At 40.0% G+C, this 27,788-nt stretch overlaps 1 protein-coding gene across 1 annotated transcript; it reads right to left on the reverse strand.

Annotated features, from left to right (window-relative positions):
* Positions 1-14,934: 14,934 nt before the first annotated feature.
* Positions 14,935-27,511, reverse strand: SLC25A46 (solute carrier family 25 member 46). Its single transcript, XM_033086585.2, has 8 exons — positions 27,154-27,511; positions 25,361-25,403; positions 24,069-24,126; positions 23,485-23,562; positions 22,696-22,796; positions 19,372-19,428; positions 18,870-18,927; positions 14,935-17,028 (listed from the first exon to the last, which is right to left on the reverse strand). Exons 1-8 carry the CDS (start codon positions 27,404-27,406, stop codon positions 16,450-16,452), a joined length of 1,227 nt encoding a protein of 408 aa, XP_032942476.1. The 5' UTR covers positions 27,407-27,511; the 3' UTR covers positions 14,935-16,449.
* Positions 27,512-27,788: the final 277 nt, after the last annotated feature.

Consider the following 27,788-nt stretch of genomic DNA (forward strand, 5'->3'; position numbering starts at 1 on the left):
AGGTCTAGCATATTTCAAGAAAAAAATACCCTAAGTCCACTGAAAGAAATGAAACCCAGGTAGTACTGATCTGTGATGAAAAGAGAAGAAACTGATAGAGAAATAGAGGGATTTCACCTATAGATTACTTCCCTTTTGTATTTTTATATTCATTTTACCACTTACACAGGAAACACATCAGGCTTAATTTGACACCATGAGCTCAAATATAAAGCTGACATAAAGTCACTTCTGAAGGCCACTTAATGACCTCATCAAGCTTTAACTTAGAAGAAGGTAGCAAAATATCCCTGAGGAAATTCTCCAAATTGTAACTCTCCTGCACTTCAAAGAAAGGTGGAGGGTTTATTTAGAAGGTTTTATGACAGATTGCTGATCCAATAGATGCAGAAATTTTAGATAAATCTTACATAATGAGACCAATATACTGTTATTTTAAAAATAACCACTTGAAACAATATTGTGCAAGTTACTAAAATAATTGAACATTAATACAACTACTGAGAAATCTTCCATCTTATGAACTGTTTTATTTTACTGTTCTAACACGGGAGATGGATAATTTTTAGCATTGTTTATAACAGCGGGAATGCAGAGTTTTGAATTTTTGAAATAATTTTTTTATGGTTTACTCTTGGTGTCTGACTCAAATGTATTCATACCATAAACAAACTTTGTGCTAACTTCCTTGCTCTACTAGTAAGTTTAACAAGTTATGTTGCTTTAAGGAAACAGAGTTTTCTTTCACTAGAAAATAGAGGTCACTACAGGTCTTGGAGGGAAAGGATTTATCAAACCTGAAAGCAAACAGGCTTTGGAGCTGCCACAATTGTTACATGTAAATCCAATATGGGAGAAGGAAAGGAGGAGAAGAGAGATGGAGAAAAATAGCTGTACACTGGCTCACAAAGTCAAAAGAAGTTTGAAAGAAATAGATACATTTTATATTTCCTAACAGCCTGATACTAAAATTCATATCCCACCAGTAAGAAAAAAAAAGTTTTAAACTTAGAACTTGTTTAAGTTTTGGCTTAAACTTCCCATGGCTCACACATGAAAAGAGTACCTGGGAGAGTGATTGATACAACCTGTGTGCAAAGCTGTCAGAAGAACTGATATATGAACCCTCACAATATATTTATTAATGATCTGGATGCTGGAGTTGGATGCACCAATACCAAGTTTTCTGATGTTACCGAACTAGGAGGTGATGTTCACTGTCTTGAGGGACAAAGTGTGTCACGGAGGAATCTAGATTGGAGGAAGAATTGGACAATTTTCATCAGTGTGAAACTTAGTGAGCTGTTGGCGGATTCCGGAGGAGGACAAACCGCATCCCGGGGTGCACCAAACACAGCACAGCCAGAGAGTCAACAGGGATGACTGTGCTGCTGTGTTAGTGAAAGCCATTCTGGGCCTTGCAATTTAGGAAGGATGTGAAGGCACTGGGATGCACCCAGAGGAGCAGTGGAGCTACTGGAAAGGCTGTCCAGTGAGGGGCATCTGGGCAGTCTGGGTTTGTCCAGTTTGGAGGAAAGGAGACTGAGGGGTGACCTCACTGCTCTCTCTGTAGCTTCCTGGAGAGGGGAAGTGGAGAGGGATGTGCTGATCTCCTTGGGATTCAGTGACAGGACACATGAGAAGGGCTCACAGCCATGCCTGGAAACGTTCAGACTTTGTTTGTTGAAAGGAACAGGTTTTCAAGAGAAGTGATAGATGCCCCAAGCTTGAAACTGTTTAACAGGCATTTGGACAATGTTTTTAATGCTATACAGAAAGACACACTGAATCTGAAACTTAATTTATGGTCCAAAGGCATGCTATATCAGCTCTGTGTCACAGAGCACTAGTTAATTAACCTGATTCTTGGATGAAAACTTGTCCAACTGCAGCCTAAATACCCTGGATCATATGATTTCTGGCTGGTTTAACAGCCATCATCTATTAAAGGTCTAATTTTTTGTTTAATTTTTGAGACTTCTGGATGGTGACTGTCACATGACCTTTTAGCAGGCCTTTGCAGTACACTCATGGGTCTCACTATCATGATGACATGGTTTTATATGAAACAATGTGCAAGATCCATTCAACCTCCTGATGTTGTGTTCTTGCTAGTACACTGGTGGTTTGATTACTGCTCTCTGCTCTCTATCCTTTAATCTTTGTCTCCCCAGGTCTCACTGAGAGACCTAGAGCAGGGAATCCCACTGTTTCATGTCTCTTAATCCATTTTATCCTCATGAAAGACAGATCCAGTCCTTTACTTGCTCCATGGAAACTTTCCTGTTCATTTAAGACCTTGATCCCCCACTGTTAGAGGTTTTCCAACCAATAAACCTATTTGTGGACACGTAAAGAAACTTTTTATTTGGAAGTGATGATAGCTAGAATTGAGTTCTTGAAATGAAGAGGGGGGAAAACGTGGAAGGAAATTTGTTTTGGAATTCATATAGCTGTTGCTATGAAAATTCTGCTCCCCAGGTAATGACCATCTAAATGATGCACAGGTAAGAAAAAGAAAGATCAGAGTAAATTGCCTTCCACACAAATACCAGATCTCTGAGACATATTAGAAGGAGGAGGTGAAATGACTAACCTGTATAAAGGACAAGAGTTTAATTATCATACTGGAGGCTAGAGACAGGAAGAAGAACAGAGTAAGGCGGCCACTCCTAATTTATATGCCAGTATCAGGATTGATCGACATGTCAATGTTTAACATAACCAGTGACTTCCTTCCCCAGAAAGAAAGCAAAGGAAACATCCTATACAAAGCAAGAAAAACTCAGTGGAAAGAAAAAAGTAGACAACGTGAACAAATAGCAGAGTAAACATAAAGGAAATTATTAAAAAACACCTTTTGAAAAATTTTAATTCCATTACAAATTAAAATAATGACAGATAGAAGAAATACAAAAAAAATAACATAGCACTAAAAACTAGGGAGATAAAGAAGTATCTCAAAAAGGACATAAGAAAAGAATAATCAGCCATCACCTCAATAGCCCCTGAATTGGAAGCCTGTCACAGAACATAGAGCACCAACAGATCAGTAGGTACAAAAGGGATGGCGGAAAACATGGCCTTATCAGAACAGAGGTAAGTTGTCTGTGTATGTGCCAACAGTGGTAGGGTTCCCAGCATTTTCAGAAACTCATTGCTGTGGGTGTCTATATCAGGAGTGGTAATTCAGGCAGCAACAAAAAAACTTACAGAACAAGCAAACAAAATAAATAGCAACAACTGCCACGCTTATTCTTGAGCAATTAAAGAAAGACAGACAATGAAATAGTTGAATTAAGTGGGTTCATTTCATCATCACTTAAAATATTCTTTGGTACATGAAGACTAGAAAATGGTAAACAATATGTTTACAATTTTTTCAAGACTCTTTAAGGGGATACTCAGGAACCTACAGATAATAAAGACAACTTATATTCTGAAGACAATAACTTAAAAAATGATAGTAAGAACACAGTTAATGGTCTTGGCTTTTGCAAATTGCATAAATCCCTTCAGATGACAAAGCCTACTCCATCACCATCTCTGGACTTCCAAGTCAGCACAGGTTTCTCAGAGATTGCCTTTTGATGGGTTGCAAGGTCACCATGGAGAAAAGCGAAAGATAAATTCCCACTGTAGTGATGATTTGACACCCTCACAGAGGGAAAAGACAGTGGCTGCACAGTATCAGTATAACAGACAGACACACTGCCTTTTCCTGTGCCAAGACAACAGAAGCACAGAATGGTGCTAAGCACGGTGTTAAAGCTGTTTTTCAGGAAAGTTACAGGAACTAATCTGATTGCATGTACAGACTGATGCTTTTCTTTACATATATGGGAAATTACATGCAAGGAAATGCACACACTGGACTGGAAGGAGAAAGAGGTCAAAAGAGTGCAGGAGGTACTAGTTTGATTTGTTTCAAAATTACTTGTCCAGATGTATTGAACAGTATACCAACAAGAGGGGAAAGATTAGAATTTGAACCATTAACCTGATCTGATCTGGGTGCTTTGGGGAGCAGATTATGAATGAATTTGTCTTGATGACAGAGAAGAAACTCATTGCAAAAGTAGAAGGCAGAATGCAAAGTCACCTCTGGGTGACTGTACCTCTGCTCTTGGATAAAAGCAAATGCCTCTCCTATTCTTCTGCATCTGAAACTGCCCAAACTATCATACTCATATTTTATACAAGACATTCCATAACCTGCTTCTGCCCCTCCACCATAAAAAAAGAAATTAAAAACATTTCAGAGCTGCTATTTCCTCTACTGAAATAGTAAATTAGGAATACTAACACATTACCTACAAGGTGGTGGGTATTCCTCTTGGCATCAGACAATCACCCATTATGGAAAAACTTTGTGAATTGCAGACCTCTGATCAGCTGCTGCTCCTCACAGTGGTAAAGAATGACCTACACAAATCTTTCTTCCCTGTTTCTTGTGTCAGTGCTTCCCTCCCACCTGAGTGCTGGCAGCTCTGCTTTCCAGCTAGTTATTGACTCTGACCATGTTTCCAGAGCAACAAAATAGTCCTTCCCCAGGGCTGCAGTTGCTGCAGAAATTGTCACTCATTCTCCAGCAGGCAGTAGCTATAAATATTTAACTACCCTTCCCTGATTTAGTACTGATTTCTGTACATACTAGCAGTTTGTTGACTACATATACCAGAAATCTGTGGTGTGCCACTCACAGATTTGGTCGAGGTGCTAGGTACAAAAATGGGGAAAATTAAAAAGGAGCTTCTATCCTGACCACAGATTACAAAAATTATGACTTGGCATCTAAGAACCTGTTTATTTTGTTTTATTTTGTTTTATTTTGTTTATTGTTATGGCTAGTGGTGAAAAGGCAAAGTCCCACCGAATACATGTCTGACAATGTGCTGATAGGCCATAAATTGGTTTAAAATGGAAAATATATCTGTTTTAAATAGGGACAAGCATATATTGGTCAAGTCATGGTTGGGTGCTGAAGTCCTCCTGATGCAGTGGCTCATGACAGCATGGTTGTTGAAAGGTTAAATGAAGAACACACTGTTCTTTTCATAAGCCAAAGAACTAATGGGTTTTAGAAACATCTTTAAAAGTCAGTGATGTTTTGAACAATCTCAGCAGGTTTTTGAAGGAAATGACAAATGTGTTTCTTTCAAACTACTCTCTTACTTGTTCCAAAATTCCTAATCCATATAATCCCTGTGAACAGGTTAAATGAAAGAGTGGAAAACAAAGGGATTTAAGGAGATGTATATGTATCTAGAGAAGTGTGCAAGAAGCACCGTGCAAGCACTGGATACAAAGAAAACAACCTCACATTAATATCACAAGAGAGACAATACAATGTTCTTTTCCCTATAAGGCAAAATCACCCTGTTATATAGTTGTTGCATAAATTCCCCATTGAAATGCATTCTGGTTTACAAAATTAATAATTTATTTATTTATTCTGATTTATAATTTTTTAATGTAATCAATCACTGTGCCACACTACTTTTAAATCTAATTAGTAGTAGTTCTTTCCTAATTAACCAGAAACAAAACTGCCTCAGAACTACCAGTTTAGAGTCATTATGATGTTTCTCTGTTTGGTGTGATTAACCAGTTTGTTGATATTATTATAGCACTTGGTAATTCTCCAGGATTGATTTAGCATGGACAAACTGCTTCTTCAGGTTTTGGCTGGGGTAGAGTTAATTCTATTCATGGTAGCTACCATGGTGCTGTGTTTTGGATTTGTGCTGGAAATTGTGGTGAAAACAGAGGGATATTTTTGATATTGCTGGGCACGGCTTGCACTGAGCCAAGCCCTTTTCTGCTTCTCATCCCACCAGTGAGCAGGCTGCGGGGTGCACAAGGAATTGGGAGCGGACACAGCCAGGACAGGTGACCCCAGCTGGTCAAGGGGATATTCCAGAGCATATGAATATCATATGAAGCTGAGAAGAAGGAAGGGAAGGACTTTCAGAGAAACGTTTGTGTTTGTCTTTCTGAGTGACCACTACTGTAATGGGGCCCTGCTCACCTAGGGATGGCTGAACACCTGCCTAGCCATGGGAGCCAGTGAATGAACTCCTTGTTTTGCTCTGCATGTGTGTGCCTTCTGTTTCTCCTATTAAACTGTCCTTATCTCAACCCACAAGTTCTGTCATTTTTTCCTCTTCCAATTCCCTTACCCATCCCACTCCCCCAGGGGAGTGAGTGAACAGCTGTGTGGGGCTTAGTTGCTGGTTGAGATTAAATTATCAAAGTACTTCCATAACAGTAAGATATTGCTTCTGGTGCTTGAAGAGTAGCCAGTTGCAAGATGCTGAGTCAGAATTCCAAGGGAAAAAGAAATAGTCATTGAGGGCAACAAACCAAAGAGCACAAGCCACCTGTGACCACACCACAAGCCACCTTAAGCCAAAAGTCATACTGAATAGTATGAATACTGAATAGTCTGAATAGTACTGAATAGTCATTAACAAAGATGCCTCTGTAAGAAAGGCACACAGATCTCAAAAAGTAGCTGGGGACAAATGAAATGGCTATTGTTCAAGCTCCTGTCAATCACATGCTTGTTTCTCCCACAGAAAGTAACTGTACATCATTTTGTTGCTCTTAGGAGTGAAATGTAAGTGCAACAGCCTCTGGCAAATGAGAACTTTTATTTTCCTCACTGAGGTCTCAGGAAATATTTCTGCACCCCAGCCAGATTTCTATAATCCCATGCAAGAACTTGTTCCTGTAATTGCTATACATCTAGCTGGGAATGTTATTCCCTTCCTTATGTTTCAGCTATTAAAGTAAAATAATTGCAGATAAACACTGTAAATGCAGAAAGTTAGGCACATTTTAGAAAATTGCCTCAATAATTACAAAGAGTACAAAATAAACTTCTTACTTTTTAACATCTGCAAACCTATCGCTCCCAGTTACTGCATAGCTACATGCTTCCTGTCGCAGCTCTAATGCAGCAATTTGCATATATATGTCAGTGTATATATGAATATTAAAATATATCAGGAGCTGCCAACAGAGCATTATTTGAGACTAACTCAGCTGCATGACTTCTAATCTCATCCATCTGAAGCGTGAAGATTCATCACCCAGTGAATTCATCAGTGCAGAGTAAAATTCAGTCTCCATGTACCACTCCCTTTGTATGTCCTTGTGATAATTTCTGGCAAGTGCTCCAAGACAAGCTTTGGGCAGCGACATGCACAGTGATGAGCAGCCAGAGTGCCCTTCCTCTAAGGAAACAAAGAAGAGAACAGGGGCTGAATATTTCACTGGAGAGACAAACAGGACAAAAACAGAAAAAGCACATAGGAAAACTAAAGAAAGAGAGAGAGAAGAGAAAAAGGTGGAGCAGCTGAAGAGGGTAGACAGCTAGTACATACAGAGGCACTGAAATTATGTATAAAGCCAGGCAGAACATAAAAGAGGAATCCTAGAAAAAAGAGGAGAAATTCTAGTATGTGGAAAGTGTCTCCTGTCAAGTAGAAATACTCCCTCATTAGTTCAATAAATTTCACTATACAGATGCTTACTACACAGATGTTTTCCTGGGATTTTAACTTCAAGGACCAAAATGCAAGACTCAATTTTCCCCCCTAAACATTGAAACTATTGATAAATATTTTGTACCAATCCATGGTGCACACAAAACCGTGGGGAATGGTCAACAAGCCATCCTGGACACTTGCACAGAGAAAGGAAACTAAGATGACTGCTGTGCAAAAGAACAGGTATCATTATGACTCTGTCATTTGAGCTCTGTGTCATATGGAGAACACAAGCCCACAATACCTTGCTATGGACAGTATGCAGCAGGGACAAAGGAGAAAATGTGCTGTTTGTACAAACTCCAGAAGAGGTATAGTCTCACTTTTTTGGCAGTTCTGCTTCATTCTGAGATCACTGCTATCACACCCCACCTCATCACACAGCTCTACAGGAGCTCCAAGAAATCCAGCCCCCACCCTCAGTGTCATTTTCATCATGATTATTACATCTAGAAGTATCCTGACCTGATAACTCCATGCAACTGGCAGAATTTGAAGATGTGAGCAGTATCACCTTTTTTTTTTTTTTTTTTTTTTTGCTAGAGGGAGGAAAATACCTGATAGATGATTTAAAACTTGCAAAGCTACAAAGACAGAGGAATTCATGTTTTGAATTCCCTTTCCTTTCCATAGATGAGAGGACTGCATGTGTGCTGATATGTGCTGATGGCTGTCCTACTGTGCAAGCAGAAGCCTTAGTGTGCTAAGTAGTTCCAGTTACAGAGCTTTCCAGTTAGTACTTAAGTAGGATTCTAACTTTTTGTATTCCACACCTTAAACTTTTCCTAATACTCTATTAATTAGTAGAGCAAGCGAACACTGATTTTTGTTTGGAAATGCAGAAATGTTTAAGTTGCTGCGTGTCAGCAGCATGTTTCCTTTACTACTAAAATGTCTTGGTTTTTATTTCCATTGGGAAAAACTGTGGAGTCATAGAATGGTTTGGGTTGAAAGGAACCTTAAAAATCATCCACTGTGGGCCAGGACACATTCCACCAGACCAGGATCCTCCAAGCCCCATCCAAGCCCCATCCAACCAGGCTTTGAACACTTCCAGCAATGGGGCAGCCACAACTTCTCTGGGCAAGCTGTGCCATGGCCTCACAGTGAAGAATTATTTCCTCATATCTTATCTAAAGCTACTCCCCTTCAGTCTGAAACCATTTCCCCTTCCCCAGCCACTGCATGCCCTTGTAAACAGTCCCTCTTTATCTTTCTTGTGACCTCCCTTCAGGTACTGGAAGGCCACACTTAGGTCACCCCAAAGCATCTGTTCCAGGCTGAACAATTCCAATTCTCCTGGCCTTTCCTTGTATGTTGAAACTGTATTTTTCCTTTTGTAGAGTAATTGGAACCATTTCTCAACAGCAGTTTTTATGAAGATCAACTGGTGTTACATTGAGGAAACTCCATTATTAGAGAGCACTTATCAGAAACAAATGTGTTAGAGGAAAAAGAACACACAAATGAGTTTCTAGACCAATTATGTTGGTAAATCAATACAAATAAACTGCTTAAGAGGACACATTAATTCCCTTGATAAAAGAAGGCTTTATAAAGTAGCTGCTTTTTATTTTAATAAAAATATTAGCCAAAGTGAATATAATTTAATTCCTTTCAAAGCATATCAAAATGGTGTTGCAACAGTACCTGCTTCACAGCAAACATTTTGCCCGGGTTTTTTTATTTTTTCAAAATTGTATTGGAATTAAAAGACCTCCATCTTTCAAAGAAAACAGTCGGTGTTTTTAAGCTCCTGAAACACAAGTATCTACATGACAAGTCTCCTTCCCCTCACTATTCTCAAGTAGCTGTTGAAGTGACTCGAATCTCCTTGTCAAGGTGCTCTCAATGGTAAGCACATACTTGGTTTCAAGAATCCTCTTTTCCACACCTTTGTTAGGTTTTTTTCATGTATCATTTAGCATACACAAAGCTAGTCCATGGGAAGAGTGTCTGACAATCCTGTCCATTCTTGTATTTTGCAGCAGGTTTAGACTGATACCTCAAATCACTTTGAGTGGTACTGTTCTGAGCTGGTATCAGCATGCATAATGGCCATTCCTCCTACAAATCATGCTCAAAGTCTCCAGTATTACATGCATAAACTCAGGATCCTATTTCAGATATCAGGAACTTCAGTGAGTTACATTCACTGCTGCAGTAAAAGCAAACCTAATGTTTTTCTTTTCTGAAGACATCCTGAAACCAAGAATCAGGAACACCAGTTTACAAGTTTGTTGCTTGTAAAAATTCAGTTTGGGCAAAGACATAAAACACCTTGACAGAATAGAGTCAAGATCCATGCAAAAAAGGCCCATTTGTTCCGGACTTGCCTTAGTGCAAACCATAAGACTGTGAAATAAGAGCAAGACTCAGAATTTCAGGTAAAGGCTAAAACATCCCTTAACTGATTTTATTACTTTAGTAGGTAGTCACATTCTGCCCCTATGTTTTGGAAACAAGAGAAGAGTGATACAGTACTTCACCCAGATCAAGCTGCCACAGGCAGTATGTACTGCAGCCAACTCATTAGTAGTTTGAATAATAACAAAAAAAAAAATCTGTAACTGCCATACTAGACCATTGTATTATGGTATTTACGTCTATTGAAAGGGTGCTCAATTTGACTAGAAGATGTAGAAGACCTTTTTTTTTTCCTGTTGAAAAAGCTGAAAGAATAGCTGGTTTTTAGTTGAGTCAGTTTCCAAACATCAGGAGAAAAAAAAGGTATATCAGGGTTGACATATTTCATTATTTTGACTTATCTTTAAAAATCCCGTTTGAAACATAAAGGCTGAAATAGACTTCAAATGAAACCTGACATAAATACACACATAAATATATTTGGACATAAATACTACATATGTACATCTGGACATTTCTACATTTTATTAACCTTCTGCAATTGGGAATATTAATCTCTGACTTTTGTGTCTCTGCATTTATGGACAGTCTCTCCATTCAATTTTCAATATTCCTCCTTTTCTGCCCTGAAATTATGTTCCCAGTTTGTTAGGCTCTCTATGGGGAGGCTGAATTGCAGAAGGCAAAGAACAAATTATCTTTATTCTACCAAAAAAAATCTGAAGGTACAAGTTTTTCCAAGTCCTTAAATTCAGATTTGCTTTTGAAGAACACATACCAGCAGTTTTGATCAAATTAAAATCTTCCATTTTTTTTGCCCTTGCTGGAGATACATATTACATATTCTGAAACAAAAAACAGAGTTTATTCACATTTTCCTACCACCTCTTTTTCCCATTCAAGTGAGGGAATGCTGCCATTATACACTGCTGTCGTATCTCACAGCAACAACCATTTAGTCAAAAAACTTAGTGTGTGGCCTCTTCTCCTTGGTTATGACTGAAAAAGTAAATAGTTCACAGTGACCACTGCTAGCCCTGAATTATACCAACAAAAATCTTAGAGCTCAGCAAGAAGTTGTGTATTAATGGAGAGACAGGCCTCATTTACATAGTGTACATTGATTAGGTTATTCAGGTGGTTTTCAATAACTCCCAAAATAAACTTCCCCATATTTTACTAGGTGCTGAAGGTGTGACTGACAACCCTGTAGTTTCCCAGGTCAGCCTTCTTGCCCTTTTTGAAAACTGGGACAACGTTCACCAGCTTCCAGTCAACTGACACTTCTATGGATTCCCAAGGATGTTCAAATCATTAAATCACTGGGGGAGGCTCATGAGGACATCAGCAGCTCTTTGAGTATTCCCAGATGAAACCCACTGTGCCCCACAGATGTGTAGGGATCCAGCTAGAGCAACAGAACCTGCACAGGCTCAGGGTGAGCTGGGAGTTTGTCACTCTCACAGTCATGGTCCTGCAGCTCAGGGCACTCAGGTCCCCTCAGCCCACCAGCAGTGTTGGAGACAGAGGCAAGGAAAGCATGAAACACCTCTGCCTTGCTTCTGTCCCTGTTCAGGAGGTGATCATTCTAATCCTGCAATGTCATCTCTGCACTACCTTTTACCATTAATGATTTAACTGATAATTAATATAATCTTAAATTAATATAATCTTTTCATTGTCCCCCACAGTTCTGGCCATTGTCAACTCCAGCTGAGTTATGGTTGCATGAATTTTCTCCCTCACAGCAGCATATTTGTTTTTCTCCCATGTCACCCAACCTTGCTTCTACTGGCCATACATGTTCTTTTTCTTGCATTAGCTCCAAAATACCCCTGTTCAAGCCAGCCTTCTGCCTCACTTGCTTGACTTCTAACATTTTGGAATTTCCTATGTATTTAGGAGGTGGTGCTCAAAAAGTGACCAGCACTGATGAACTCCAGCACCTGCTTAAATATTTTGCCACAGACCTCATCACAGGCTCCTGAAGTCTGATGTCTTCATGTCCACAGTTGAGGCACTTTTCCTCTTGTCAACAGATTTTAAACTCAATGACTACGTGGTCACTGTGGCCAAGATAGCCACCAATCACCAATTCAACCACAAAACAACCTCTGTTAATGAGCAACAAATCAAGAAGGGCATCTTTCCTACTCAGCAGTTTATTACTTGTGATGCCTTGGTACCATGAAGCTATCACCCAGGAGCTTTAAGGATATTCTGGACACCTGAAGGAGAATTCAGTCATCTGTCACAGCCTGCATGGCTTCATGAGGGGAAAGTCAAATGTGATTTCCTTTTATGACAAGGTAACCCACCTGGCTGATCAAAGGAAACCAGCTGATGTAATTTTTTTGGATTTCAGTAACATTTTCAATACTGTGACTCACAAGATCGGTCTGGACAGAACACTCAGCCCACAGCTGCACAAACACACCATGTGTTGGCTGAGTAACTGGCTCATGGGTCAGGCGCAAACAGGGACAGGGAGTGGGGTGACATCACACTGGTGACTTGTCACTAGTGAGATTCTGCAGGGCTCCATCCTCCTGTGCTCTTCAAATCTTCATACATGATCTGGGCACAGAACTGCAAAGTACACTAAAGAAGTTTGCTGATGACACTAAACTGGGAGCAGCTGTTGACTCCTTCAAAGGCAGGGAGACCCTGCAGAGAGACCTCGATGAATCAAAGGGCTGGGCAATCACCAACTGGGTGGAGCAACAAAGGAAAGTGCTGGATTCTGCACCTGGGATGGGGCAACCCTGGATATATGGGGAGATTGGGGAATGAAAGGCTGGAGAGCAGCACCATGGATGGGGACATGGGGATCCTGGTCAGTGGCAAGTTGGACACCAGCCAGCAGTGCCCTGGCAGCCAGGAGGGCCAACCCTGTCCTGGGGGGATAAAGGCTCAGCATCACCAGCTGGGCAGGGGAGGGGATTGTCCTGCTCTGCTCTAGGTTGGGGCAGCCTCACCTTGAGTGCTGGGGCAGTTTTGGGCACCACAATAAAAAATATAAATATATTATGTCTAAAGGAAGAGCTGATATAAGGAAGGAGCTGAAGGAAAAGCCTTATGAGGAGCATCTATGGTCACTTGGTCTGTTCTTCTGGAAAAGAGACTGAGGAGAGATCCCATTGGAGTCTGCAAACTCTGTGAGGGGAGGAAGGGGACAGACACTTAACCTTGTGTCTGGTTACCAGTGACAGGACGCAAGGGAATGGCCTGAAGTTGTATTGGGGGAGTTTCAGGCTGAGTATTAGGAAGAGATTCTTGGCCTCAAGGGTATTTGGACACTTAACAGGCTCCCCTAGGAAATGGTCTCAGCTCCTGAGGCACTTCATGTGATTCCTGGGGTGCCATGTGCAGGGCCAGCAGCTTGTGGGTCCCTTTCAATTCAGGATATTCTATGACTCTCTCCATGTTTGTAGCTGCACGCATGTGCCCAGCTGAATGACCATGTGAGATTAATACCTTCCATATACTTGCTTTGAATTTGTGCTCAATTGAGAAGCGCTAAGAAAAACATGTAATTTTGAGTCTTACAAATTCTGCATAAATCTGTAAAACCTGACATTTCACATTACTACAGACAGCACCCAGAGGCAGATCAACTTGTGCACCTCAAAGTAGATCTGCTAAAAGGAATGAATACAGCTGGAGCAATCCTGGAGAATCCACTATTGGCACCAACACCGGATCTAAAAGCTCCACTCTAACACAACTAAAAGCCAAGTGTGATCTATATGCTGTCCATGAAAGAACACAGGCAGATGTTTGCCTGCTTCCAGCAGGCCTCATAGTTCAAAGTTTCCTGTCTGGTCTGTTGTCACAGTTACTGCACATGAAGGCTTTCCTTATCAGAGACACAGATAAGAAGCCAAGTAATTATTCACTGGAGAAAACACTGGAATCTGTCTTTCTTCAGGAACATTGACCTTGAAATCAGCTCTCCTTTAAAGATTAAAAAATGTAGTATGAAAAATAAGGCACAAAAAATTGTATCAGGCACAAGAGTGCATACGAATTCTTCATATTCCACCACAACCTACTTCATACAGCCAATGCAGTGTTTTGCAGTTTTCAGTAGTACCTCTTGCTGAAGCCACCTATTGATCATTTGTGTGGGCCAAAAATTGAGTACTTCAGATTTAAAATCCAAGTGAAAACCAGAAACACTTATGATTTAAAAGGTTAAAATTACATTTTTCAGCCTAAACTCATTTACATTTTTGTATGGGCAAAGCCCCAGTGACTCCGCACAAAATGTATTAATTGTTCTGGAAAACAAAAAAAAAAAGTATACATGAAAAATCTAAATGTGTTCTTTCTAACTGCTGGGAAGACAACCAAAAAAGAATAGCCCAAAGCAAAAGGTTTTTTCCACCGCAGAACAGCTGCTCTACACTGACAGCATTCTTTTTCACCCTGCTGGAAGTTACAGATTGGAGAACCTAGACTACAATTCTAAAACTGTCAGCAATGAAAGCAAGCGTTTGTCACAATAAAATATTATAGCGGTCTCTACTGTCAGGCTTGAGAACTCATCTCCCCCCCTGAAGAATATATAAAGGCAAGTCCTCCATTTCACAAGGCAAAATACCCTAAAATTTCATTCCTAGAAAACCAGGATTGGCCAATTTCACAGAGACATCTGAAGTGTTGGACTGCAAGTTGCACTTAGTTATCACTTCAAGGCAAATGTGATAAAATTGTTTGCTACATCTGAAATTAACACCTTTGAAAACTTGACTGGACCAGGGCATGTGGAAGTCAATGCTGTCCTTGCTTAGAGGAGGAATTTGGACTGCACAATCTGCTGACATCCTTTCCAATCTGGATGACTCTCTGGCATGGTCATATTGATACTCATAGAAATTTTACACTAACACAGGAACTGAGTGTTTTACCTAAGCTCTTGTATCATGCTCTTGCACTTAGGAAAGTTGAAGAACTTGAAAATGACACTCTGGAGTCTATACAGTAAAACATAACACAAAAAGCAGGATTCCTTTACATCATTCTTTGGGCGAGTTAATTTATATAGTTACAGTGAATTCTCATTTTATTTCATACACTATACACTAAAATTGCAATCAACAGTATCACTTTCCAAGTTCACCACACTTTCCATTTCAACACTTAAGCATTTAAAATATATGAAAGTTAGATTAATAATAAAGTAGACCTGATCTGAAGAACTTACAAAGAACATCTTTGCATTATTTTACCATGACTACTTTCCATAAGTGATAGCTACACAATCATTAATGATTAAAATGCAGATCAGTTTACAGCATTCACAAAACCAGACTTGCCACATTATGAATGTGAAAAGAGTAGCAGCCTCTCATATTTAAAAGTGACTTTCCACATGCTTGTTTTATTTGCAAAAACCAACTCCCCATCTCCCATATTTACTGATGAAACCAAGACTGTCCTTGGTTATTTAGAATGATTAAAAATAATTTTCAGACTGAGTCTGAAGGGAAGAGGGCAAAAATTATATATTTCTGCTGTTCCCTTGTGCATAAACAGACTTAGCTCTGCTCCACAAAATATTTAAACTAGCAGAGACTTTAAATCACAGACATCAGTGCTAAACAATTTAGGAGACAATTTTATACACACCCTGCCAATCTAACAAGAGAAACTCTAGGAGTAGCCAATTGTTTTTCAGGCCTTCTGTACACTTTGAACACCACTACTACTAGTACATAGATCATATGATTATTACACATATGGAGCATTAGAGGAAAACTAAACCCTGAAGTTAGCAGTGGAAAGTTAACTAAAAATGGCACTTACACATGCATATAGCAATTTCTATTTTGCTTTATTCACACAGTTATTGTAAGCCTTGCAAACAAACTGCAAGACAGCCAAATTTGCATGTAGTGCAACTTTGCCCACACCTATTTTTTTGTTGTTTTATACAAAGCAAGAGATTCCCATTTGTTATCTTCTGTCACACTGCAGCAAAATTAATCTTCCATGTACCTGTAAAAACATTTAAGTCAACTTAAGTCACTTTTACAATTTCTATTTTACTCACAGTTCCATTAACAGTGAAGCTGGAAACATTTTTAAAACACCAGTGAAACCATCAGTCCCCTACTTGCAAGTTCTTATAACTTAAGAAAATAAATTTCTTTAAACTGGTTAAGAGTCCATATTAAATATCAGATATGATGCTTATAAAGCAGATACTAACAATTCATATCCATTCCTTATATCAGAGAACTGGTAAGAGGAAAAGTAAATCCTCAATGCAATCACATTTGAAATCTGATCCCCTTTATATGACTGCATATGACATACTCAACTGGTGTCTGTAATTTTTAAACAGTTCTTTTTTAATTACACTTCGGAAACTATATCCCCATTTTTAAAACAAGTTGTTCTACAGTGTAAGGAGACTCCACAGAGTGGATTCCCCAAAGTTCATTTTCTAAGCCATTTAAACAATAACTAGGTTAGCAATTCAATCATGTCCAATGTGCTAGATCCAGACTTGGACAGATTAAGAAACATTTTGAAGCAGTGTTGAGTAAATAATTTTGGTAAGCTGCAAAACTGCCACATGCAAGGTATACTGTACTATAACAGCTCCAAATCCTTTATAAAAACCTTGCACTCCTTCTTCACGTTTTATAGTACTTATGCAGTCTTTCATTCCCTCATACTGAGTATTGATTGGAAGCACTTCATAGCCAAGGTCTGTATTGTCAATTATTGTGCGTGTCCCTTGAATATGAAGGCGGTGCAAAACTGTTTCCAGTGGGTAAAGCATGACATCAGCACAAAGGCTAGCAGCAAAGCTAGCAATAAGTTCTGGAAAATACGCATCCAGCATGCTCTGCACAGAAGTGGAGCTCTCAGTTGGAAGGTTGTAGGAATTATCCCGTTTCAAAACAAACAAAACAAGCTTCTGGACGATGGAACTGATGACGTAGTGAAGAACTCCATGTAGAGCAGTGGGAAAAATCAGGACCATCAGGGGAAGGAGACGCTTGCTATGGGGTACTCCCAAGCCTACAACTCTGCCAATTCCTTCTTTCACGCAGTCCAGGATGCCAGGATTGTCTCGAATTATTTCACTCTACAAGCACAAAGAAGGAGTTACAACTCGTGCTGAGCACTTAAAAATCATCCTGACATCCACTTTGACACTTCACCGCTGGTGAACTTCTAAAAGAGAGTTGAACACTTCCATGCTATTGAGTCTACACAGCTGTACAAACAGAAGTCCCTTGTTATAACACTCTTCACAGCATTCAATTAAGTTTATTCTTAAAGAATGAATCAACCTTAAAGTGAGGGTTTTCTAATGTGTATTGCAGCCATCTGCATTTCTACCAAAGAAATTCAACTTTCAGCCTCCCGCTGGAAGTATCAGAACGCAAAACAGTCATGAACTTAAAATGTCTACATCTGAAGCAAAATGCCAGGAATTACTTATTTAATTCAAAATTTCTTTAAGGACTATAACTTTTGAAACTGAATCTACATAGTAAAATTACATAACTAGTGTTGAAAGGTCATTTTTGACATTAATTTAGTAAGCTCAGTTTTCAATGTTTTCATGGCATTATGTGCATTTAGAATAGTATTCGCTACCCATGCTGTCCCTTTGTGAAGAGATAATTATTCTGTTCATGTACTGAAAACAGAAATTGTGTAATAATTATTTACTCTGTTACATTCCACCTGTGAGTGAAGGATTAAGCTAAAAACGTTATTTCCCCTACTAATGCTTATACTCCAGTGTTTTATCATGCAGTTTACATCCAAAAGACAAGATTTCTGTGCTCTTGTAAATGTCAAAGTCTCTGAGTCCATGTGGTTTCTCATGCCAGAATAAACCACCAGAATATTCCTCAGTATTTTGAGGAAATACTAAACAGCTTGCAGAGTTTTCAGTCTTTTCTGTGTGGGAGAAAAACTAGTTTAAATGCCTGAGAATATAATGTTGTTGTAGACTTTAAGTACAAGTTAAGCACCACAACTCCAACTGACTCCTCTTCTGTCCCACATCACTACAGTCACTGCACTTCAAAACCATTCTTCCTTTGGCCTAACACGCCACCATGAGGTTTGAGATGCTAATGACTGAAGAGCAAATGTGACAGCTATAAAATTTCACCATTTACAGCTATTTTTATGAAATGTATTTACTTAGGAAAGTGTCAAACAGATACTGTTGAACAGCATGGTTTATCAGAATTAAGACAATTTAAGTCAATATAAACTTGCTAGAAGGAAATCCAACAATCTTTCTCTGATTTGTCATTTGTCACTAGCAGCACAGGAATATAACGCACACCAAGCGAACCATGCTGCTCCCCTGAAGTGATTAATATAGCATAAAAATTTTCACAAACCCTATCATAACCTCTGCTGTGTTTCTAATAAGCTTATGATGATGTTTCCAGGAACTCAAGAACCTATTTCATACATCGCACATGCACACACAGAGTCTTGTTCATTAAAATACTTGCAAACAGCTGAAGCTACTAATCTTAAAATCCTCAAATCACATTGGAATTTTCAGGACCAATCCATTACACAGAAGACCACCTACCTAAAAGGCTGAGAGAAATGCTTTTTTCTTTTTTTAAAATTGTCTTCCTACTAAGTTGTTTTCTAGAAAAGAAACTTTATACTTAACTTTTTTATGTTTTATTTGCTGAAACACATAGATATAGCATGTCCCTATTTCATGTGCAATATATTCCAACTATCTACAAAAAATGTCCTTTCTAATTCTAGATTTAGTGCACTATCTATCTTTCACAGTAAACATCCATTTCAGCAAAGACACAGAGCCTCAAGCAAAACAAATGCAGCTACTGCAACATAAACCTGAATTCAAAGATACATTTCTCCACACGTATAAAAAGTAACAGTATCTTTTAAATGTTCCAAATATATGTAAGTTACCTGCACAGTTTCAATCAGGCTTGCAGAATAAAAAGGCATTGCTATCACATGCGTTAACCTGTAGAAATTAACGATGTAAGAATTAACATAATGACAACACTAAAATTTTAGCCGAACAGGCATCTGGAAGTTGATAAACTTATCTACCAAATTATTCCTGAGAGAAAATTAACAAAGGTATAACTCAATTACTAAAATGTACATCAACAAGTTGAGATAAGCTTCAGTCAAAAGTCTAGTTAAATTCTATTTCCATGTGACCAGACTAATTAAGATCTAAAAGAATCTAATCTTTTAAATCAGCTGAGTTCCACAGACACAGGGATCTAGAATAAGAAAACCTGTGAAAGTGGTGTATATAATCAAGATAATTCAAAAAAATTCAGCATTTGAAAAGTACTGTTAGCATCTGGTCAAGTAAACAGCAGCAGACTAAACTTATGTCCATTTGGTAGTTTTATTATGTTTAGATAATAATACGTAAGACACATGCTATACTTACCCTTTGAGTAAAAGGTGTCCACCCATCTGCTTGAGGTTCCATTTGTGTGAAAGCTCTCTAAAAAGAGAAGTATTTACCACAATATGAATAATCACCCACATGTAATTCTCAAGCAATTCTTCCATGCATATCAACAACCAGTTGTCCTGTTGGTGTTCTACTATTTATGTTGAAGCATTTCCCATAAACTAACTACTAAAACATCTAGTAAGTCATGCTTAACTTCTAGTAGTTTTTTGGGTCTGTCAGACATTGTATCAAAAATGGTTTCAGTTATTAATTAGTAAGATGCTTGCAGCTCTCACAGCAACTGATGTTAATCAGTTCACCATTTATTTAGCAACCTTATGTACAAGTGCTTAAAGCAACTTTCAGGGAATACTGGAGTACTTTAAAATCTTCATACTTTATCAAAAAATCATTTTTATTTCATTTTGGTTTGGTTGTGCTCTTCTACTCTTTAGGTTATGTCTATCCTGTTGTTTCTTTCCAGAAAATCTAAATCATATTCTGGCACAGTAAGACAAGAACAAATCGAGTACAAGAGGTCAGACTAGAACTGCACAGTAATTCCACGTGGACGTAACTGAAGTTTTTTGTCTTATGACTAATCCTTAGCTTATTCTGATAAAACAGAAGAAAAATCTGTGTGTTTAACACAAAAGTGACATCAAAAATACTTCCTTGAAGTAGTATTTCCAGTTACACACTTCAAAATGCAAACAACAAAAGTTTACATTCCATTGACAGAAAATGTAAACCCACCTAACTCAAGATACCATTCAAATACCACATGTACTTACAATGCATAGGGTCAATACTCTAGCTAGGAGGTACAGATGATTGTCTGAAGTGCTGGGCACACTAAACATTGCATTTTTAATAACAAGCTATAAAGTGTTCAGCTTCAAGTCTTGCCCAGGAATCACAATCAGACACTGCTTGTAGTTAAAATAACTCTAATCCAAGAAAGAAAAGATTCTACTCTTTTTGAAGAATCATGTGCTGTTACTAGCTATCACATTAAATACATAGGTTAGTCACTAAAGAGGAACAGAAGATCATGTCTACCATTATGTATTTCAGACTTGGATCACATCCACTTACCCATAATACTTAAATGATGTGGAACATGAAATCAGCCAAACTTATGTGTGAAAGGTTACCCTGTCAATCTACAAGACATAACTGTCCCTGTAGTGGAAGAACAATTATGCGACAAGTTTGTCTAGTACAAAATGTTAACACTCATTTCTGGACTACTCTCCTAAAACAGGGGTATTACTTCATATACAGTAATTTCACGACTATAAGGCTCACCCTTTTGACTAAAATTTTCCCCCAAACCCGGAAGTGCGCCTTATGTCCGGTGCGCCTTATCTGATGGACAAAGCTCAGAAATTTGCCTATCCGGAAGTGAGAGCTGCGAGCTGTGGGGGCAGCCAGCAGGGCCATGGCTGCCAGGAGGAGGCGGGGTGGAGCGGCGGCGGGCATGCCCCAGCCCGTGCAGGCAGGACGGCCCCTCCACAGGCAGCCCCCGGCCCTGTGCAGGCAGGGCGGCCCCTCCACAGGCACGCCCCAGCCCCATGGAGGGGGCATGGAGGGGCGGCGGCCACAGCCTGGCCCCGGAGAGGCGGCATGGAGGGGCGGCGGCCATAGCCCAGCCCCGGAGAGGCAGCAGAGAGCAGCAGTGGGCATGCCCCGGCCCCGCCGGGTACAGGCGGGCCTGGGGGCCCATGGCTGCCAGGTTGAGGCAGGGCCTCTGCCAGCAACCATGCAGGGGGAGCTGGGGGCGGAGCCTCATGGCAAAAAAAAAGTGCGCCCTATAGTCTGGTGCGCCTTATATGATCTACAAAGTTGTGTTTTGCCAACTCCCTGGGGATGAGCCTTACAGTCCAGTGTGCCTTATGGTCATGAAATTACTGTAACTGCAATACATTGACATTTCACTACTTTGTGCTCTTTGGAGCCTGATAATCTATAAAATCAGATTTGCTGGCACTGCTGCTACAAGCAATAACCTTCTCCTCCCTGTGACCATCCAAACATGCAAGCCACCATTACAAAGGAAGACAGAGCATTCAGAAGAAAACTGCTGCAGGTGCTGTACGTATGAGACAACCATTTTAGCCAGATCACCTTCTCAATCCAGTTAATTTCCTGCCTGTTCACATACTGCGTTTCCACAAAGATGGGAGTAGCACAGAGGAAGGAGTAAGTGGCTTCCAGTAGAAAGGTTTGATTCTTTTGGCAGCAGCACCAGCTTACTTTTCAAATTGCTTGAACTGGCCCAAAAGTAGAAAATTACTTCTCACATCTGTGAGAATTCAGAACTACAAAGATATAAACTCTGTATTACATCTCATGAACTTAAACATACCCATATGAGATGTATCTAAAACACACTTGGAGGAAAGCACATGCCTGGAAATTTCAATTACCTATGAAAGACAGCGGACCAAAAACCTTAAATACACACTCTATAATATTTAAATATTAAATATTTAAAATAAATATGAGGAAGCTTTTGCTAGTGCTTTTGAACTTGCAAATGCCTACTTTTATCAGGATGGATGCATGCATCATAACAGTATTTGATTCAGCCTAACCATATTTCTTCTTTTTAAAGCCATGGTAATTTCCATGTTCCTAAATATTTTTAGTAAAAAAAATTGCTAAACTTCTGTAGCAGAAGATTGACACAGTGATGTAAAATTATTAATATATCTTTAAATGAAGTTAGTGATTTTTAATTGTAACATCTTTTTAACGAGAATACTGCATAAGGTACATATAGTTGATGGTAAAGGAAGGCAGAAGACGAAGCTGCCAGTCACATGGACGTTCATTTACCATGTCTTCCCATTTACTATTGCAGGCCATTCTGTCCTCCCACCTACCAAAGACAAATGTCAGTGCTGGCTCATTAGCTACGGATGTTTTCTGTATTTAGATTAGTAAGACCAGGAATTTTTACCTTAGGTATGGTATTTGCTATTACCACATAATAAAAACCTAAATAAAAGAAAAAAAATTATGATTTTTTTTTTACCGCAGAGTTGAATACCAAAGACCAATTTGTTTCAGTATTTCTATATTCAGACCAGTAAGAAGACACAAAGGTTAAGTTCTCAGAAAGAGTCCCACACTATTTATGGAATATAAGTTTGTCTTTTCCAAGACAACCACACCGTGTTTGGAAACACCTATTTAATGTCTGGCTGTTTTCATGAAGTAATATTTTTCAAACAGCCTTACTAACAACTTGAAAATAAGTCAACAACCTATTAATTTGTTAGAAGTAGTAAAAAACCCATGCAGTACCTTGGCAAAGGTGTAAATTCACTGATGATGCCTTCTGTTCCCAGGGTTATGCCCTGAACAATGAAAGTGCTGCCCATGCCTTTCCAGAGAGCTCTTGGACCCTGTGTGTTGAAATAGGCAACATAAAATTCAAAAATATTTTCAACTTAATAATTAAAAAAAATTCAGTAAATTCAAACCACACAGGGCTACCATTCAACTTTCTCATCAAATTCAGGTAACAACTCATTTTTTAATCTATGAAGAAATTTTTGTTTTTCAAAAATTTCAAAGACCTGTAAATAATTTTGGAGGCAAGTGTCTCACTTTAATACTGTGTATTATAAACTTAACACCATTTTCTATGGACAAAGTGAGTTCAAGATGTCAAAAGTACATCCATAGGAAATTCAGAATTAAGAATTTCTTCCTGCCTTCTGATCTGAATTTAAAGATTGCTATTTCCCTGCAGAATTGGAAATTTATTCAGTACTACCTTTGGAAGGACAAACAATAATTTTATCCACATAATGATTAATGAACTTTTAGAATCCTAATGAAAAAAAACTGGCTTCAGGGACCTTTTGTTTTCTAACCTCCATAAATCTTTCTCCACTAAGCACTGTACTTGTGAAAAAAAAAAAAACTGTTTACTTGATCTTCTTGACACATTTCTGTAACCATGAAAGTAAGAAAGCCTCATAACAGCCATGTTTTTCAACACCAGCTACATAAACACTCAGATTTCAATGTACATACATGCAGCAGGAACTCTCAGTGCTCAGATACAGCCTGACACCAAATACTGACCTGTGTCTTATTGATGCAGTACATGATATTGACAATAGTAAATGGCGTGAGATGATAATTCCGTGCATGATAGTTAACCTGTTAAAAATACAAATAATGGCAATCTTAGAGACACACTTGCAGATGCCACAATTCTGAAGGATAAAGGCGTTTCAAATGTTAAGAATTTTAACTCTATAAAGATCAGCTAAAAATATTAGTAAGTTCCCACTGAAATCTACAGAAATGGGCAGCCCTTTTAAGTATCTGTATACTGAAAGTTTAAACAATAAACCATACATAAATCAGAACTTGTGAAATAAAGCATTCTACTTGTAAATAGGAGCTTGAAAAGTTGCACTGCAGACCCCAAAACACCTGCTGCAATTTCCACTGCCCAAACAAAAATGAGCACGTTTTTCAAAATAAGATAAACTGAAGAACAGAATGCATGTATTTTACAAGTAAAAACGTGTTAATGTAGCAGAGTCCCCCTAAAAACTGCAAAGCTTCCTATACTACATGTTTTCATACAGACTCTGAAAATAAAGAGATATGACAGTACACAGGAGCTTTTACTGGAATACGTAATACAAAAGACATACCTGACACTGACGACGTAGAACAATGCAAGGATGTGCCAACACATTTTCTGTAAACAGGCTTTAAAGGAAAATTGTATTTAATGCATGGGCAGCCACTAAAAATTCCTTTAAAAATTCTTTGTTAATTGTCTCTAACAGCAGCACGCCAGTATTCAGAAAAGCAATATATTTTCTAGTGAACTAACAGAGCATTTTTGATGGCTACCCAACAGCCTCCCAAGGAACAAGTTGTGTAAAATCTGACATATACATTTATTTATGATGAAAAGGCCCCACATATATGTAGTATGCACATACTTTTATAAGCAAAAAACATACAAAATTTCTTAATCTCACCCTCCTCAAAGTATTAGGGTACAAAAGAAACCAAAACCACAATTATGAGAGCATTAGTTCCCAGTTTTATGCTAATTCTGCATACTGCATCAAGACGCTCCCTAGGAGGGCCAGAGAAGGACTGGTACTAACAGCTGACTACTGTTTCACCAAAAATACTACTGATCCAAATCAGCTCTCCTACCACTGCTAGAAGTCATATTTCGATAAGAACTCCACAGAAAAGTTCTCACTTTCAAAGTAGAAGTCCTGGTTGCAGACATTCAGAGAAAATATTCATTTCATCTCAAAGCGCCTGAGTGATCAGAGTACTTACCTGTATGTTGTTAAAACCTGAGACATGGATTTACAAACACCCCAAACTACAGGATCATCTGTGGTGGGCTTCTGAACTCCCAACCAACGAGTACCACTGGCACAGAAAAATACTGCAGTTTTGTAACTATTAAACTAATGAGCAGTTTGCTACTACCAAAAGACGTAAAACTTTCCCTGGACATCAGCATCTTAAAGTTCACCACATTCTCAAAAATACTATCAATAATCAGGGTCACCACAAAAAACAACAAAATAGCCACTTGGTTAGATGAGCATCATGGTCCCAGGATACTTCAGTAATATACTGGAAAACATTTTCACCTTCTTAGGAAACATCTGCATTGCCTAAAAATATTATTACAAGTTGCAAATGTCAAAAAAGTTTTCTGGTGTTACTTTCAGATTACTTGAACAGGGTATACACACATCCTGGACATTCCATATGAAAAACTGCTTCTTACATTGTTAAGTATCTTTTAAACAACAGTTAAAGAAAAACAGAAACCTAAATGAGATTTCTAAACACATTTCAACTGCCTATGGCTACTGGAATAAAAACACAACATAAAAGTGTATGTAAGGTATATAAGATAAATAAAGAGTTTTACTACCCCTTTGTCACTGAACCCAACTCTTACCTTGCAAGGCCAATACCAAAGCCAGCAAATCTGTTCAACTGCTCTGAAAAACAAGACAAAAAATAAAACAAAATCAGATTATACAGCAGTGATAATCACAAAATAGGAGAAAATTACACGCACAGGATCTGAAAAACTAATTTTAACCTGTATTTCAATTAGAAAATTACAAGCACTAAACCACAATATTTATGGCAGCTCAGCAACAGAGGACATAAAAAAATACTACTCCAGGAATATCTGCACTTTGGACTGCATTTGAGTTTGTACATACTCTTGTATATAAAATTATGCTTTCCTTACAGGGAAAAAAAGAAGAGAGATAGCGAACAGCAAAACAGAGAGTATTTTAATATCCAAAAACCCAACTCAAACCAACTTCTGAAAGATTTAGCAGGCATGAGTTTACAGTAATTATGAAACATAAATTTAGACAATCAAGGTGAAAATAACATGAAAACAGTAAAAAGCAAGAATTTTGGGAGAAGCCACAAAAAAGCCACAGATGAAGTAACAAACATCAATAAAAAGCTAATTTTCAAGCCAATTGTTTATCTCCAGTCCTTTGCAAAAATTCAGTTATTGGAGAATTACAGAAGTAATTAATTCAACTATCTGTTGTCTGCTACCAGACATTTGTACATTGGGAATTATCAGAAGAGACTTTAAGACGGGCATCAGAACAGTAAAGGCATTTTAAAGTTAATGCTCAGCCCTACAATCTTCAGAGTGCAAGCAGTCTGAAGGCCCAGATAAAGTCAGTAACTTCAGTGGGGCTCCACACAAATGTGACAGCCCTTCCAAAAATGGTAAGATACCATTTGCAGCTGATGCATTCAGTGATTACAGCAACTCCGTATCAGTCCTCCAAAGCGCAGAATGAACACGCCTTCCCTATGTAGATGGGGGAAAAAATGTAGTGCCCAACTATGCATGGATGGAATCCAGCTAAAGGCTGTGCCCCTAATTTATAAGACCTGAATAAAAACACTGCACTACAAGTCAGAAAAGAAAGACTTGCCTACTAATATAACTCGATTCTAGGTAAACTAGTATTTCATAAATCTTTTGATACTCAAGTGTCTATAAACTGCTCCTTTTAATTAAAGACAACATACAGTACCCTGGATACAGCAAGTTTTCCTTTCATTAAGTCCTAAAATGACTTTACTTATGCGGGCTTTTACTGAGTTTCCCAATGATCATTGAAAAAGCCTTGAACTCAGTTGCACAGTTAAGTCCTACCAGCCCCACAGTTCCCTTGCTACCACGCGTGAAGGGGGAGAGGGGAGGTTTACGTTAGCTCACGTTTTAAACCCGAGAAAAGCCACGCAGTCTGAAACACCGACACAAAACCGCAGCAGTCTAAGACCCAAAGGCACTTCCTGTCCTTTAAAGAGGGCGGAGTGTTTCTGCAGGGTATCGTTTACATGGGGAATGAGAAGCAAGCTGACCGCACACTGCTAAACGAGAAGCTGCGGGGCGCGTTCTGGCACTCTCGGGTCACACTTGCACGGAGCTACACAGTGCTGGAGCGCAACTGCAGCGACGGAGCAGTCCCTGTTCTTCTAAAAGACTTTCTTCCCCGGCGCTTCAGAACCGCCAGCAAAAAGGAGGGCCCGGGCGGCGCTCGGCCTGGCCGCGGCACAGCCCAGGGCCGCCTCCCGCCCGCCCTTGCCCGGCCCGGCGGGTCACTGCTCGTAGGAGGTGGGAGCCGCGGGTCAGCGCGCGACCGGGGAGCGCCGAAAGGCGGCGGCCGACCCCGGGCCAGCCCAGGCCGGGCCCTCCCTTACCGGCGCCGGGGCCGCCCACCCCGAGGTTGGCCTCCTCGTTGGGGCCGGCGCCGCCCAGAGGGGTCCCGGCACCATATGGCGGCGTCTTCTCGCCCCAGTGCAGGTTGCGGCTGCCGGGGATGTCGGGCGGGCTGGTCACCCAGGCGCCCAGCTCCGAGCCGCTGCTGAAGCGCCTGGCGCTGGGGCCCAGTTCGTCGCGGCTGACCCCGCGGTAGCCCAGGCCATCGAAACCGTCGGGGCGCCGTGGGTGCATGGCGGGGGCGGCGGAGGGAGCCTGGCGGGGCCGAGAGGAGCGGGAGGGGCCGCACCCGGCCGCACCCAGACCCACCGCGACACTTCCGGACGCGGGGAGGCCGCGCGCGAGGCCACCGAGGGGGCGCGACCGGGGGCGCTGGGCCAATGGCGACGCTCCGCTGGCCCGGGGCGGGGCGTCCGGCGGGAGAGGGCGCCCCCTGGCGGGGCGGAGGGCCAGGAGGGTGCGGCCGCCTGGACGTGTAGGAGGTTCCTGAGCCTGCCCCGCTCCCGGCCTTTTCCCGCGGGCCACGTCCCGTGGGGAATCCGTGAATAAGAATGAGAGGTGGCCGGAGAAAGGGGCCCATGCGGACATGCGACAGCACTTTTCCGGGGAAAAACAT

This window comes from Catharus ustulatus, assembly GCF_009819885.2.
Source record: "Catharus ustulatus isolate bCatUst1 chromosome Z unlocalized genomic scaffold, bCatUst1.pri.v2 scaffold_29_arrow_ctg1, whole genome shotgun sequence".
Classification (NCBI taxonomy): domain Eukaryota; kingdom Metazoa; phylum Chordata; class Aves; order Passeriformes; family Turdidae; genus Catharus; species Catharus ustulatus.